General features: G+C 43.5%; 1 protein-coding gene across 1 annotated transcript in view; it reads right to left on the reverse strand.

Annotated features, from left to right (window-relative positions):
• Positions 1 to 217: 217 nt before the first annotated feature.
• LOC101014176 (C-1-tetrahydrofolate synthase, cytoplasmic) overlaps positions 218 to 15,270 on the reverse strand; it is a 76,831-nt gene continuing 61,778 nt past the window's right edge. The window contains exons 23-28 of the mRNA XM_031661385.1: positions 12,112 to 12,212; positions 10,493 to 10,670; positions 6,277 to 6,384; positions 5,263 to 5,415; positions 1,804 to 1,897; positions 218 to 460 (exon numbers count right to left, since the gene is read on the reverse strand). Coding sequence (XP_031517245.1) covers positions 1,808 to 1,897; positions 5,263 to 5,415; positions 6,277 to 6,384; positions 10,493 to 10,670; positions 12,112 to 12,212 — 630 coding nt within the window. The 3' untranslated portion in view covers positions 218 to 460; positions 1,804 to 1,807. The remainder of the gene's footprint in view (positions 461 to 1,803; positions 1,898 to 5,262; positions 5,416 to 6,276; positions 6,385 to 10,492; positions 10,671 to 12,111; positions 12,213 to 15,270) is intronic.

Raw genomic sequence — 15,270 nt, forward strand, 5'->3', positions numbered from 1 at the left:
CTTCCAACCCGGCCCTCTCAGGAGGTCCCCTGAATTGTGTGTCCTCTCAGAAATACACAAGCATGCATACATTTCCCTCTAAACACAACAGTATCATAAAGGGCACACTGCAACTTGCATCTTCAGCCCAAGGGTCTACCTGACAAATGAGCTCACAAAGGACGGCAGAGACCTGTGGCACGGTCTGTTAAGGCTGTAATTCATATTGCAACACCAAGATGGCAAAATTATTTCCTTTTATTCTGTGGAACGTCACTAAAGTAAATAGACATGTGCATGATTTAAGTTAATTTATACATGATGAGAATTAAGGCTGAAAATGACTTCCGGGGAAACTCCTACTATTAGTTTCTGGGCAGGGGCTGACTTCTCTTGGCTTCCTTATGCTTCCTAACTCCCAGTGGGCCTGAATAGACACTGGCCAGACTTTCAAAGTAGCTTCTTGAAGATGGATGAGGATCTGGAAGGAAAAACAAACAAGAAATAATGTTTTCTCTAAGCACTGAAATGTTTCCTGTTCCTTCCATACTGCACCATTACCCACTCACATTGCCAAAGTTGTTAACATTTACATCCTTTCCCACCACCAGCTCTTCTAGGACATGTCCATAAATGGACTTGAATAGTGTTCTAGCATCAAACTAGTTTGCTTCTACTTGGACCTTAAATTTCTCAAATAATGCAAGAGCTTTTGTTTTGTACTATGACCATTTGATATCCTTGTCTTTTCCAGCTTTTTCTAGTTTTTCTCAGGTGCTTCCCCATCCTGTTCCACACTGGATTTGTAACTCTAGGTCATTTGCATGCTTATCAGAATGCCCCTTCACTAATGTGCAAATGAGGCTTCAGTTTCCCAAAACTCATGTCTTCCTTTTTTCTTGGTTAATTCCTCATTTTGCTAAGTACATTGCTAAATAACTTCTTAGGAAGAGATATGGGGCGGCAAACCCTCGCATGTCTGAAAACATCCAGATAGATTCGGTTAGGTGTGAGCACATGTTGAAAGTCATCTTCCCTGTGACCTTACAGGACACTCCTCCATTGTCTAAAAGCTTCTTATTGCCAATAAGACGGGTGTTAAGTCTAGTTCTCATTTTTTTCATAGGCAAGCCACTTTTTTATTCTCTGGAGAAAGATGTTGGGATTTTCATGTTTGACATTTTTGAAATTTCAACAGGACGTGTCTAGGAATATAAGTGCACACTGCAGCTTGCTTCTTCAGCCCCAAGGACCTGCCTAAGGAGAGACACGTCCTGTTGAAATTTCAAAAATATCAAACAATGCAACGTCACTCACTGTAGTCGGTACTCAGGGCCCTTTCACCTAAGGCCCTAAGAACTTCCAGATTGGTCCTGTTTCCTTCTCTTTTCTATTATACTTCCTAAGACATTTACTAACTCTTGCCTTCTAACTCCCTATTCAGAGTATATAGACCATCAGCTGTTCCTGACCTGCAATGTGTCATCAACTCTGAACCCCAAGCCTCCTGGGGCTTCAGCAGAGGGAGTCTAACGCCTCCTGTAGTTTCCTCTGTAGTTTATTGGACAGCAGTTTTCTCCGCTACACTGTCAACCTGTGACAAGCCATGCTGCACTTCTTCCAAAAATGTGTTGAAATATAAATATTTCAACTCATTGGTTATTGCCAACTCTCATTCCTATCCCCTCTCCCCTCAGGGAAGTCTGAAAAGAAATGTTTTGAAAGCATTAGAATGTGATTTTTTGTAGCGTCAGTTTGAGCTCTATAATTCATAAATAAGCTACATAAGGAAAAAAGCAAAATTCTTACCCAGTAACAACTTACCTGTTTAGAATAATCCATTCACCTGTTCTGTTTCAGGGTCCAAATCAATATCATAAAAACAGGGCCGGGTGGGGAGTCCAGGCATTGTGCTCATCTAGGATGTAAAAAAGCATTACAAATAAACTAAAGCTGGGCACAGTGGCTCACGCCTGTAATACCAGGTTGAGGTGAGGATCACTTGAGGCCAGGAGTTCTAAACCACTCTGGGCAACATAGTGAGACCCCCACCTCTACAGAAAATAAAAAATTAGCTGGGTATGATGGCATGTGCCTGTAGTTCCAGCTACTTGGGATGCTAAGGCAGGAGGACTGCTTGAGGCTAGGAGTTTGAGGCCACAGTAAGCCATGATCATCCCATTGCCTGGGCGACAGAGCGAGGCCATGTCTAAAATAAACGTAAAGTCATCTTTACTTTCACTTTTCCTTCAGAAAGAAAGCCCAAGGCACAAAGATAGAACATCATTTTATAGTTGTCAATAAAGTGGGTACTCTTCTTGTTACATATTAAAAATCAAGTCACTAATCCTGTTAAAAAACTCAGACTTAGAAACTGATCCCAGGCAGGCGTGGTGGCTCATGCCTATAATCCCAGCACTTTGGGAGGCCGAGGCAGGTGGATCACCCAAGTTCAGGAATTCAAGACCAGCCTGACCAACATGGTGAAATCTGGTCTCTACTAAAAATACAAAAATTAGCTGGGCATGGTGGCGTGTGCCTGTAATCCCAGCTACTCAGGAGGCTGAGGCAGGAGAGTTGTTTGAACCTGGGAGGCAGAGGTTGCCGTGAGCTGAGATTGCGCCACTGCACTCCATGCACTCCAGCCTGGGTGACAGAGCGAGACTCCATCTCAAAAAAAAAAAAAAAAAAAAAGAAACTGATTCCTCATGTCCTTCTGCAAACCAAATGCCAGCCTTCGCGGTCATCTTCCATGTGGTCACAAGCAGTAGCAGGAGGTGTTTCCACCTTCACCTTACACGCATGAGTGCTGGGGAGTGCAGGAGTTGCTCACTCACCTCCTCAGCTCACACTTTGCAAGACCAAAAGGAGGTGCGGGGCTTGCCTGCTTTTAAATTTTGTTTTATTCAGTCTTGCTAGCTGAGCTGCCCATGTGATTTTTGCTTCAGCAACACGACGGTAGGAGTTAGTATCCTTTAACTTGGGCCAAGACACTTTTGTACATAATCTAGACGGTTTTATAATCACTATTCTTACTGGCCCAAAATGGCCTTCTAAAACTAAACTCGTAATGCTTACAAATTATATTTGTACTCACTGCTTTTCTAAAGACTCAGCTTTGACAAATTTCTACTTAGATGCAAATATGTATGGCTTGCAAGTGAAAACTCAGTATATTTTTATCTGTAACAATGTCCTATATAATGAATACACACAAGTTCCAAATTAAATCTAGACAGGAAAACAGTTTAGGTTACTTCTAAAACTTAACTATAAAAAGGTTATTAAAAAAGAATGAGTCATCTTCTGTAACACAAAACATCATCAATACTTTAGAAAACCTCATTCTGACTGACTTCTGAGTACCAGTCAATATTCCCCAAAACATTATAGGGATCTGACAACTGGTTTATATTCTCATATCGTGTAAGAGGTAAGGAGGTGCTAGGTGTGAGACAAGTAGGAGAAAGGAAAGGATGGGTCCTTAGACCCAGCAGAAAAACCAGAAGATGACATTATAAAGATAAAAGACACATGCCCATTGTTGTAGACATACATGTGATGTCAGCAGAAAACCCTAAAGATGGTTCCACAAACAGTGATGAGTAGGATTTTTGATATTTTCACTCGTTCCTCAAGAGGATTTTCCCTCCTAAACACTGGTCACTGATAATCAGAAAATATACAAAAAAAAGAAAATATTATGTGTACACACATGTATGAACTTAGATATAAAGTTCTGAAAAGAAGCCATCACACTTTGAATTAATATAGAAAATATTCAAATAATCTGAGTCCTGTTAAGGCCCCAACGGCAACTGGAAGGTGTTAGAATAGTGATTAAACCATTTGATCATGTGTGGAAACATCTTGGTCCAACTTAAAGTTGAAGGCCTCTGACGCATACTTTGTTCTAAATGAGAAAGTCTTGAGTTGGGCAGGCTGTGTCTCTCTCCACCTTACAGCCTGACTCTTACTGGCCTGACTGCTTCCAGATTTGCTTTCACCTCTACTGTTATCCTTCCCTTCATGTGAAGATCAAAAGTGACAAGAACGAGTACAGCTACCCCTCTTTCAGCTGGTAGTTGCTGACAACTTCTCCAAAAAGAACACCACATATTTCTGCAGTATTCAAGGTGCTGGGAAAAAATGGTGGAACATTCCTACCAAAGGGGATTTCTACAAATCCTGGAGACTGATGTACATCATAGCAAAGCTAAGCCTCCTGCTCTCTAGAGGGCTAAGGAGGCAGTGAGATGCAGGCATTTGTGCTAAGCACCACTGTGATGTGATGATGTTGCCCTACAGTGTGAACTGAGGGCAGCAGGGCTCTCACCTTTCATAATTTGCCCAAGGCCAAGATCTGGAGGTGAAAATGGATTCAGCTCTAATGTCCTATGTTTTCAACTCTATAATGCCACCTCCTACCACTTTCTTACCATACTGAAAGAATGACATAAATCTAAAAGGAGATACGTTGGTTTCTTTTCCATGTGTGTTGGTTTAGTTTAATATTTCAATCCTATATTGCATGGCAGTATAATCTGTAGATATAGGATACAGGGCAGATTTAGGGGATAACCTAGATTCAGGATCCATGCTAACCTTGGAACAATGTCAGCCCAAACTATGATTTTGTCCTTAAGCATCCCTCCCCTCTGCTTCCCAATTGGCAATATTCTTCCTTGAATATGCATAAAATCTGTAAGATAAGAAAGCACTGGATACCTCGTTCACCTTGAAGTGTAAATAAGCAACCTCACCTTTCATATCTCAAGGGTCCCATTTGCATTTTTTAATGGGGAAATTCCTTACTCAAAAATAATAAACCCGCTGAATTTCAGGCATAAGTTCTAGGCCTGTCAGCAAGACCCTGGGGGCATAAAACCTCTGTCCCTACCTCCTAGGGCTGTTGGGGGACTGAGTTAATCTATGTAAGGCTCCCAATAAACATTAACTGTGATTATGTTAGCACTACCCCAGCCTATCAACTGGGATCATCCTAGATTCAGTGAAGGGCATACTGCCCCTGGGAAACAGAATTTTTTATTCAGTATGAGTAGTCATGGCATCATTCTTGAATTGACACCAAGATGGTCCACAGCAAGAGCTATATAGGTCCTGCTTTATAGCTTATGATCCACAGCAATCATAATAGGCGTGATTCCAACTTTCTTCTGGGCAGCGAACTCTGCTCACTTGGCATTTGCTTGATGGTTTCAGCAACACACTTCAGACAAGAAGTGCAGATGCGCCCGCTCCTCCCTTGCAGCACACACTTACCGTTCCTACTAAGGGGTACAGAAAACCAGCCCCGACGCTGGCGCGGATGTCGCGAATGGGCAGAATGAAGCCTGTAGGGACACCTTTTTGCTCTGGGTTGTGAGACAAAGACAAGTGTGTTTTAGCCATGCAGATGGGGAGATTCCCAAAGCCCTGGGGAAAGAAGGGAAGACAAATGAAAAGATGACAACACAGCAGTGACCATCTGGGCCCTGTGATTACATGGATTCTTCCTTCCATTTATTTGAAACATCCAACTCCCTTTATATACATCTCTACCTTGCTGTCCTCCAGCTTATTTATTATGCCAAAAAACAAAAAAAAGAACTCTGTTGAGTGAGGGAGTTATGTACTCACAACTGTAGTCCACAAGTGAATATTTTATTTCCATCTATGGAAATAACATAAAACCAATTTAAAATAACAGTTTGGAGTAGATATGAGAATAAAATTGGAGAGGGTCAGGTGTAGTGGCTCATGACTGTAAATTCCAGCACTTTGGGAGACTGAGACGGGTGGACTGCTTGAGCCTAGGAGTTCGAGACCAGCCTGGGCAACATGGCGAAACTCCATCCCTACAAAAAACACAAAAATTAGCCAGGTGTGGTGGTGCATGCCTGTAGGCCCAGCTACTCAGGAGGCTGAGGTGGGAGGATTGCTTGAGCCTAGGAGTCAGAGGCTGCAGTGAGCTGAAATTGTACCACTGCACTCTAGCCTGGGCAATGGAGCCAGACCTTGTCTCAAACAAAAAAACAAAAACTGGAGACATTCTTAATATTTTGGTAAGACATTCTGCATTTCCTCATGGATTTCTACACATTCATATACCGCCTATGGGTAAATAAAGAACCAGGGACTGTGCCGCCTAATCCAAACCCAGAATTTCAGAGGACAGAAGGCTGCCACCCACAGAAGTGAAGCAATGGGTACTTGCCAGGGTTGGAAGGACCCAGAGATTGTGACTCCAGGCCTGCTTTGCAAAGAGTTGAAAGGACAAACTAACCAAAAATCTACCTGCTTTGTGTAGACTTCAGCTTTGTGTTGAGCTTCGGGGAGTAATTCAATGTCATCTGCTCCATAGATCTTCTGTGCAATGATCCTGATTTTATCCTCGACTGGGAGCTAAAGCACAAGAAAGAGATGGTGACACCATGACTGGACACATGTGAGGACATTTAACCAGGACATAGCCACATTCTAAGTCAGAGTCCCTAAAAGGGGCAGAAGATGGTTTTTATATAAATATATATATATGCAAATAGTTTGAGGTTGATTGGGTTAAGAACACTTTCTCTTTCCTTTTTTTTTTTTTTTTTTTTTTGAGATGCAATTCCAGCCAGGCTGGAGTGCAATGGCACGATCTCAGTTCACTGCAACCTCTGCCTCCCGGGTTCAAGCGATTCGCCTGCCTCAGCCTCTCGAGTAGCTGGTATTACTGGCATGCACCACCAAGCCCAGCTAATTTTGTATTTTTAGTAGAGACAGAGTTTCTCCATGTTGGTCAGGCTGGTCTCGAACTCCCAACCTCAGGTGATCTGCCCGCCTTGGCGTCCCAAAGTGCTGGGATTATAGGTGTGAGCCACCTTGCCTGGCCAGGAACACTTTCTTTTAATATCAAGCCTCAGATTTTATAAGTGAAAATGTCCCACAGAGGTAAAGTTTTTATATCTATATATGCATACATATATATACACATACATGTATTATATATATAGATATAGATACACACATGCATTAATATATATTAAGGTTTTATGTAAGTACATATTTAAAATCTCTTGCTAAGTACATCATAAACAGTATTGCTGACTACCCAAGAATAATTATTTCTTCATAAATAAAAAGTAGATGTTCAGGCTGGGTATGGTGGCTCATCCCTATAATCCCAGCACTTTGGGAGGAGGCCAAGGCAGGAGGATCACTTGAGCCTAGGAGTTTGAAACCAGCCTGGGCAACATGGCAACACTCTGTCTCTTTAAAAAATAAAAATTTTTAAATAATAAAAATTAAAAAGTAGGTGTTCTAATACTGGAGATCAGTCCTGTCAAACCAGATCTGGGGACACTGTTTATGAAATAAGACAACCAATGTCCATCTACATAATTCCCAGTTTGTATATGAGAGGCAGATGCTGCCCTTAACACAACTGATTAAGTGCAAACACCAGGAATTAGGAAATAATCATAAAAGCAAAATCACCTAGGTACTGGAAAAAACAATCCAGTGATTTACATGATCAACACACATTGGGTGTGTCCGCTTTCTGTGGCACCTGAAGCAAACAGTGCAGTGGACAGAGACCAATGGTCTGGCTGGTGAGGGCTCAGTCCCATGAGCTGTTTCCTCTGGGGCAAAGCCTTCAGAGAAGTGGAGCTGGTTTCTTAAATGCTGTGTAGACTAGTTCAGGGCATTAAGATTCAGAGAGAACAGCATAGGGAGAGGTTGCCTAAAGGAAATGAGAAGGAAAGCTACTCATGGGTAATTTGGATGAGCAAATTACAAAAATTAGGCAATATATCTGGCTTTATACTCCCTAGCAACTAAAGCTAAAAGAACATATTAGGCAAGTTTTTATTTATTTATTTATTTATTTGAGACAGAGTTTTGCACTCGTTGCCCAGGCTGGAGTGAAATGGCGTCATCTCAGCTCACTGCAAGCTCTGCCTCCCGGGTTCAAGCGATTCTCCTGCCTCAGCTTCCCAAGTAGCTGGGATCACAGGCGTGTGCTACCACCCTTGGCTAATTTTATATTTTTAGTAGAGACGGAGTTTCACCATTTTGGTCAGGCTGGTCTCGAACTCCTGACCTTAGGTGATCCACTGCCTCAGCCTCCCAAAGTGCTGGGATTACAGGCGTGACCACGGCGCCCAGCCAAGTTTTGTTTTTAAAAGGAGCAATAATCTATATCTATAAAAACAAAAATTCCCTTTTGAACTAAATAGTGATAATTTATGAAGGGGCTTTGTATAATGGACATGAATAAAGTGAATCTTCAATAAGGACTTTATAAAGATGAAACAGATTATTTTCATATGCATCTCATAACTGGAGCTCTATAAATGCCAAGGCACATTTAGAACTTCTGAAGCAAAAGCACTTTGGTTGAAGGGTGATTTAAGACTAGCAGACGCTGAGTAAGACAAAAAGTGGCAGCCTCCTGTTTGCCAGAATGGATAAAAGTTGCAAGTAGAAATGGGTTCTAAAGTCCATATGTCCCTGCTCTTCCAGGTCTCCTGCTGGTTTTCAAGGACTGGGTTTCCAGTCTTGGGTGCTATGCATGGGAGCGTGGAGAGGGTGCCTATAAATGCTTTGCGTTTGTGTACAAATTTGGGTTTATGGCATTTTTCTAAAAAGATGATTGCTGAACAGATTTTAAAACTTGTCTATAAAACCAAAGCTCAACAGGAGAATATCAATGTCAATGTTAATTAACTGTAAGTGTATTATATCTGCAAGAAGCAAAGAGAAATAAGAGAACACTAAAACTCAAGAGTAATAAGTTTATTCAGGGCTATTTTTGAAAGTCTATGATTATCTATTAAAAACCAAGCCAGGCCAGGCACAGTGGCTCATGCCTATAATCCCAGCACTTTGGGAGGCTGAGGCAAGAGGATCACTTAAGCCCAGGAGTTCAAGACCAGCCTGAGCAATATAGGGAGACCCAGTCACTACAAGAAAAATAAAATAAAACAAACTTTTTTTTTTTGAGACGAAGTTTCGCACTTGTTGCCCAGGCTAGAGTGTGTGCAGTGGTGCGATCTCAGCTCATTGCAACCTCCACCTCCCAGGTTCAAGCGATTCTCCTGCCTCAACCTTCCAGCCCCAGCTAATTTTTTTTATTTTTAGTAGAGATGGGGTTTCACCATGTTGGCCAGGCTGGTCTCCAACTCCTGACCTTAGGTGATCCACCCGCCTCGGCCTCCCAAAGTGCTGGGATTACAGGGGTGAGCCACTGCGCCCGGCCAATAAAACAAATTAGCCAGGCTTGGTAGTACATGTCTGTGGTCCCACCTACTCAGGAGGCTGAGGTGGGAGGACCACTTGGGCCCAGGAGGTTGAGGCTGCAGTGTGCCATGATTGTACCACAGCACTCCAGCCTGAGCAACAGAGCAAGACGCTGTCTTAAAACAAAAAACAAACACACAAAAAAACCAAGCCAAAAACTAGTCTAGAGAATAGGAAAATTAACTACAGCATATATCTCATATTCCTAACAAAGTTTCCAGTTGTTTTTTCCATACTACTTAATGTCAAATCACATCCTGAAATACATTGGACAGATAAATGAAAACAAAACACAACCCTATAATAAGAACAACCTTTTCCTGAATTAACTTTATTGTATCATAGAGTAAACAGGGCTCTACTTAGACCAGGTGTAATTTAATTTGCTTAGTGATGGAAAAAATGATGAAGCTTCCTGAAGTACTTTGGTTTTGCATGTGAGGGCCCTGAAATTGAGGCAGCACCTTACTGGGAAGTGAGCCTGGGGGCCCACGTCTTTCCCCCTTTACTGAAAAGCCATCAGAAAAATTTTGTAAGCTCGATGCAGCCCCTTACCAATCTGCCACATGGTTGGTGCCTTGTGTTAAAGGCTACAGTGAATTACGTATTTGGTCTATACGTAACCTTCTCTTCTGCCACCTGTACTTTGACCCTTTTCAAAGTTGGGATATGAGCAACGGTTCCCCCGCCACCCTGGGGTATTCCTGCTTAAATCCTCTCTGTAAGTGAGCAATGGCATGTTTATAAGAAGGCTGTCTGGGCGGACGCAGTGGCTCACGCCTGTAATCCCAGCACTTTGGGAGGCTGAGGTGGGTGGATCACGAGGTCAGGAGTTCGAGACCAGCCTGGCCAAGATGGTGAAACCCCGTTTCTACTAAAAAAATTAAAAAATTAGCCGGGCACGGTGGCAGACGCCGGTAATCCCACCTACTCGGGAGGCTGAGGCAGGAGAATCACTTGAACCCAGGAGGCAGAAGTTGCAGTGAGCTGAGATCATGCCTCTGTACTCTAGCCTGGGCAAAAGAGCAAGACTCTGTCTCAGAAATAAAAAGAAGGCTGCCTACAGGTCGTAGTCCAGGCTGTGGTTGGGTAACTCACCTATGTGGGAATCAAACCACAAGGCTGAAGCTGCGAAGCATGGGGCTCTAATAGAAGTAGCCACACAGAAACTTCACTGTGCCCTTTTCGTCTTTTTTCTTTTTTTTGCAAATAGCAAATCACCCACCTTGAGGTCATAAAGGAGCTGGAAGCTGCTGGGTGCTTGTGCTGCTCTCTGGACGGCTTGAGCCAGGGCTAAGGCACCCTTGCCCCCTTCTGCCCAGTGAGTGCACTTCACGGCATCAAAAGCCCCATGTTCTCTGGAAAGGCGGCTGATGAGGTCCAGCTCAGCCTCTGTGTCTGTCCTGTAAAGGAAGCACTTCATATGAAAGCATGGAAAATAGTTGGAGAGACAGAGTCTGTCTTCTTTTTGCCATAAAACCTCATGTGAATCACCCACTGATAAACAAACATTAACTAAGAAATTCAGCCTGGGTTTGAATCTCAGGTCTGAAACTTACGAGCTGGTGACTTTTGGCCAGTTACCTAAGCTCTATGTGCTTCAATTTCCACCTGGGTAATATGAGAATAATCACAGCACTTATTTCATTGGGACATCATGAGACTCAGATGGTAAATTCACGTAAAGTACTTGGAAAATTCCCAGCACTCCACAAGGAATCAGTAAATATTAGCTTTTAAGAATTCTGCTGGCTGGGCGCGGTGGCTTATGCCTGTAATCCCAGCACTTTGGGAGCCTGAGGTGGGAGGATCACGAGGTCAGGAGATCGAGACCATCCTGGCTAACACGATGAAACCCCATCTCTACTAAAAATGCAAAAAATTAGCCAGGCGTGGTGGCAGGCGCCTGTAGTCCCAGCTACTTGGGAGGCTGAAGCAGGAGAATGGCGTGAACCTGGGAGGCGGAGCTTGCCGTGAGCGGAGATCGTGCCACTGCACTCCAGCCTGGGCAATAGAGAGAGACTCAAAAAAAAAGAAGAATTTTGCTTCCCATTCTACTGTGGTGAGGCCATTATAACAAAACCCTGACCACCAGTGCAATACCTAAACAACCCACACAAGTTCTTGCATGACCCCTTCCAGTGTAATATGCCCAATTCTTTGTCAAGACAACATCCCACCAGATCAGTAAAATAATGGAACACTATAGGCCTATGACCTTCTGTTAGCATAAAAGGCCTCTAAAGTTGAAAAAGGAACACCGAACTTCAGGCTTGTGTGTTACTTCCCCCAGTGGAAAGAAAAAGGGCCCCCAGGAGCTGAATCTGACTTTGGGACCCTCGGTGGGTGAGGTGGTGAGCCCGCTGTGACGTACACAGTGCCTGTCATGGTGCTGGCTAAAACCACAGGCTATAATAGCAGTAACTGAAAAACAAAATAGGCCGGGCGCGGTGGCTCAAGCCTGTAATCCCAGCACTTTGGGAGGCCGAGACGGGTGGATCACGAGGTCAGGAGATCGAGACCATCCTGGCTAACACGGTGAAACCCCGTCTCTACTAAAAAAAAAAAAAAAATACAAAAAACTAGCCGGGCAAGGTGGCGGGCACCTGTAGTCCCAGCTACTCCGGAGGCTGAGAAAGGAGAATGGCATAAACCCGGAAGGCGGAGCTTGCAGTGAGCTGAGATCCGGCCACTGCACTCAAACCTGGGTGACAGAGCCAGACTCCACCTCAAAAAAAAAAAAAAAAAAAAAAAGAAAAACAAAATAAAGCTAAAAGCAGTGCTGTACAATCAGCTCCAGAAGATTTTCCACATTCATCCTTTTCTCTTACACTCTACACTTACTTGAATGCATTCACGGCCACTACTACTGGAATTCCAAACATTCTGGCATTTTCAATTTGTTTCTTCAAGTTACTGAAGCCTTTTTCAACCAGCTCCAGGTTCTATAAAAACAACAGTGAAAGGTCTACGAGATCAGAGAGTTGAAAACCACTGCAGGTTCTTCTTCAAAGGCAAACAACCTCCTTGAGCCAGCAGCCACTCACTGTCAGGACAAGGAGGCCAAGAAAGAAGAGAAGGTTCCTTGGTGCATTTCCTCCAGTGCTGTGAGTGGATGCTATGGAGGACTGCAGCTTTCACTCCAGCCTATGACACTAGAGTGGAGCTCTGCTTGTTTCCCAGCCTTCGAGAAAAAAAGTGCTGGTATATTTGCTGTCATTATGCCATAACATTATAGCTTATTTGCTGTTTGAAAGGAGTTAGTTACCCTTACCCAAATTATATTTACAAATTGTGTTTTTAGATTTTATGTATTCGTAGGGGTATGATAATACAAACTGACTCTACTCGGCACAGCACAGACCCTTCCATCAGAAGACAGAGTCTAACAACATAGTGGCTGGCACAGAAGAGGTATTCGTTACATGGCTGCCGTAAATACTGCTAGGAAATATGAAGTAAGCAGCGATGTTTTCAAAGGTTTTAATGAACTCAGCTGTGAATGAGGGCAAGAAATAAGATAAATACTGTCTTTAGGAATCAGGCCAGTGGCTGGGCCCAGTGGCTCACACTTGTAATCCCAGGACGTTGGGAGGCCAAGGCAGGAGAATTCCCTTGAGCCCAGGAGTTTGAGACGAGCCTAAGAAACATAACAAGACCCCGTCTCCACAACTGAAAAGTTAATTAAAAAAAAAAGGCCGGGTCTGGTGGGGTGGCTCACACCTGTCATCCCAGCACTTTGAGGGGGATGAAGTGGGTGGATCACAAGGTCCAGAGATTGAGACTATACTGGCCAACACTGTGAAACCACGTATCTACTAAAAATATAAACATTAGCTAGGTGTGGTGGTGGGCACCTCTAATCCCAGCTACTTGGGAGGCTGAGGGAGGAGAATCACTTGAACCCCAGAGGCGGAGGTTGCAGTGAGCCGAGATTACACCACTGCACTCCAGCCTGGCGAAAGAGCAAGACTCCATCTCAAAAAAAAAAAAAAACCGAGCTGGATGTGGTAGCTCACACCTGTAATCCCAGTACTTTGGCAGGCTGAGATTGGAGGATCACTTGCGCCCAGGTGTTCGACACCAGCCTGCCTGGGCAACATAGGGAGACCCTGTCTCTACGAAAAATTAAAAAACTAGCCTGGTGTGGTGGCATGTTCCTGTTCTTCCAGCTAGTGGGGAAGCTGAAGCAGGAAGACTGCTTGAGCCCAAGAGTTAGAGGCTGCAGCTATGATCACGCCTCTGCACTCCAGCCTAGGTGACAGAGTGAGACCCTGTCTGTCAAAAAAAACCAAAAACCAGCCAGGCGCGGCAGCTCACGCGGTCAGGAGATCGAGACCATCCTGGCTAACATGGTGAAGCCCCGTCTCTAATAAAAATACAAAAAAATTAGCCGGACGTGGTGACAGACACCTGTAGTCCCAGCTACTTGGGAGGCTGAGGCAGGAGAATGGTGTGAACCCGGGAGGCGGAGCTTGCAGTGAGCCGAGATGGTGCCACTGCACTCCAGTCTGGGTGACACAGCGAGACTCCATCTCAAAAAACAAACAAACGCCGGGCGCGGTGGCTGAAGCCTGTAATCCCAGCACTTTGGGAGGCTGAGACGGGCGGATCACAAGGTCAGGAGATCGAGACTATCCTGGCTAACACGGTGAAACCCCGTCTCTACTAAAAAATACAAAAAACTAGCCGGGCGAGGTGGCGGGCGCCTGTGGTCCCAGCTACTCCGGAGGCTGAGGCAGGAGAATGGCGTAAACCCGGGAGGCGGAGCTTGCAGTGAGCTGAGATCCGGCCACTGCACTCCAGCCTGGGCGACAGAGCCAGACTCAGTCTCAAAACAAACAAACAAACAAACAAACAAACAACAACAAAAAAACCAAGTACTACAAACTAAAGGGAAGCCATTAAGGAAATGTACCTTTAAGTATGTTTACTGCAGCCCTGCTTGTAGCATTGGAAAATTATAAACATAAACCTCCTCCAAGGGGGACTGGGCCAATGAATTACAATACATACACTCAATGAATATTTATCATGCAGATGTTATGAAAGTGAGACCCATCTGTGTTAACATGGAACCTGTCCAAGACGTACTAAAGGTGCAAAACCATGGAGAGCTTAATTATTCCATTTTAGGACAAACACAAAAATACATGCGTATAATTCACGATAATTTTTTAAATGTTGAGAAATATGCTCTGAACTGTTAAGGGGACTCAACTCACATATATTATATTCTTGTAATGTTTGTTTATTATTTTTTACAAAGGGTATATTACTATTGTAGGCTTAACAATACATTAAATATTTTAAAAATAAAAGAGTCTTATAAAAATACATATACTGAATCATGAGCAAAACCCAGCAGTAATGTTTGTGGATACCAAAAAAGCAGAAATGGGTAGGATAAAAGGTGGAAAACAACTGATTCATTATAAATATGATTTATGCTTTTTTTCCTTTAATAATTGAAAACTGAGATTATGATTTATTTGAGCTTCTAAAGAACACTGCTAATTCTTTACATGAAAACCAATTAATATGTAAGGCTGATCAAGAACAGTTTTAAATAAGCAGAATTTCTTAAATGAAGACACCAGCTGGGCCAGCTAGGGGCAGTCACTGTAATTAGACACAGGAAAGGCTGTGGGGTGGCAGGAGGGCCAGAACTGTGAATTCCCCTCCTACGCGTGAATCAGACAAATGACCATAAAAGGCAAACCATAACTCAGATGACAGGCAGACTCAAGGTACCAGCAATTTTTTTCTAGCCAGTTTTGAAATACTTCATTTGGGGCCTGAACACTGACCCTGTATTGCTTGATAATTTAAAAGCCTTCCAAAAAGGCAGAAAAATTGAATTAGCAGTGACAGCAGGTGACCTTGCCACCTTATCTGATGGCCTGTCTCTCCTGTAACCACCCCAAACTGGCTTCAGAGATGTTTCTTTGATGGTAAATGACATAAATATGAAAAGGTTTGAGCTCACAGTTGTTCTCTAGC

This window comes from Papio anubis, unplaced genomic scaffold (assembly GCF_008728515.1).
Source record: "Papio anubis isolate 15944 unplaced genomic scaffold, Panubis1.0 scaffold142, whole genome shotgun sequence".
Taxonomy (NCBI): Eukaryota; Metazoa; Chordata; class Mammalia; order Primates; family Cercopithecidae; genus Papio; species Papio anubis.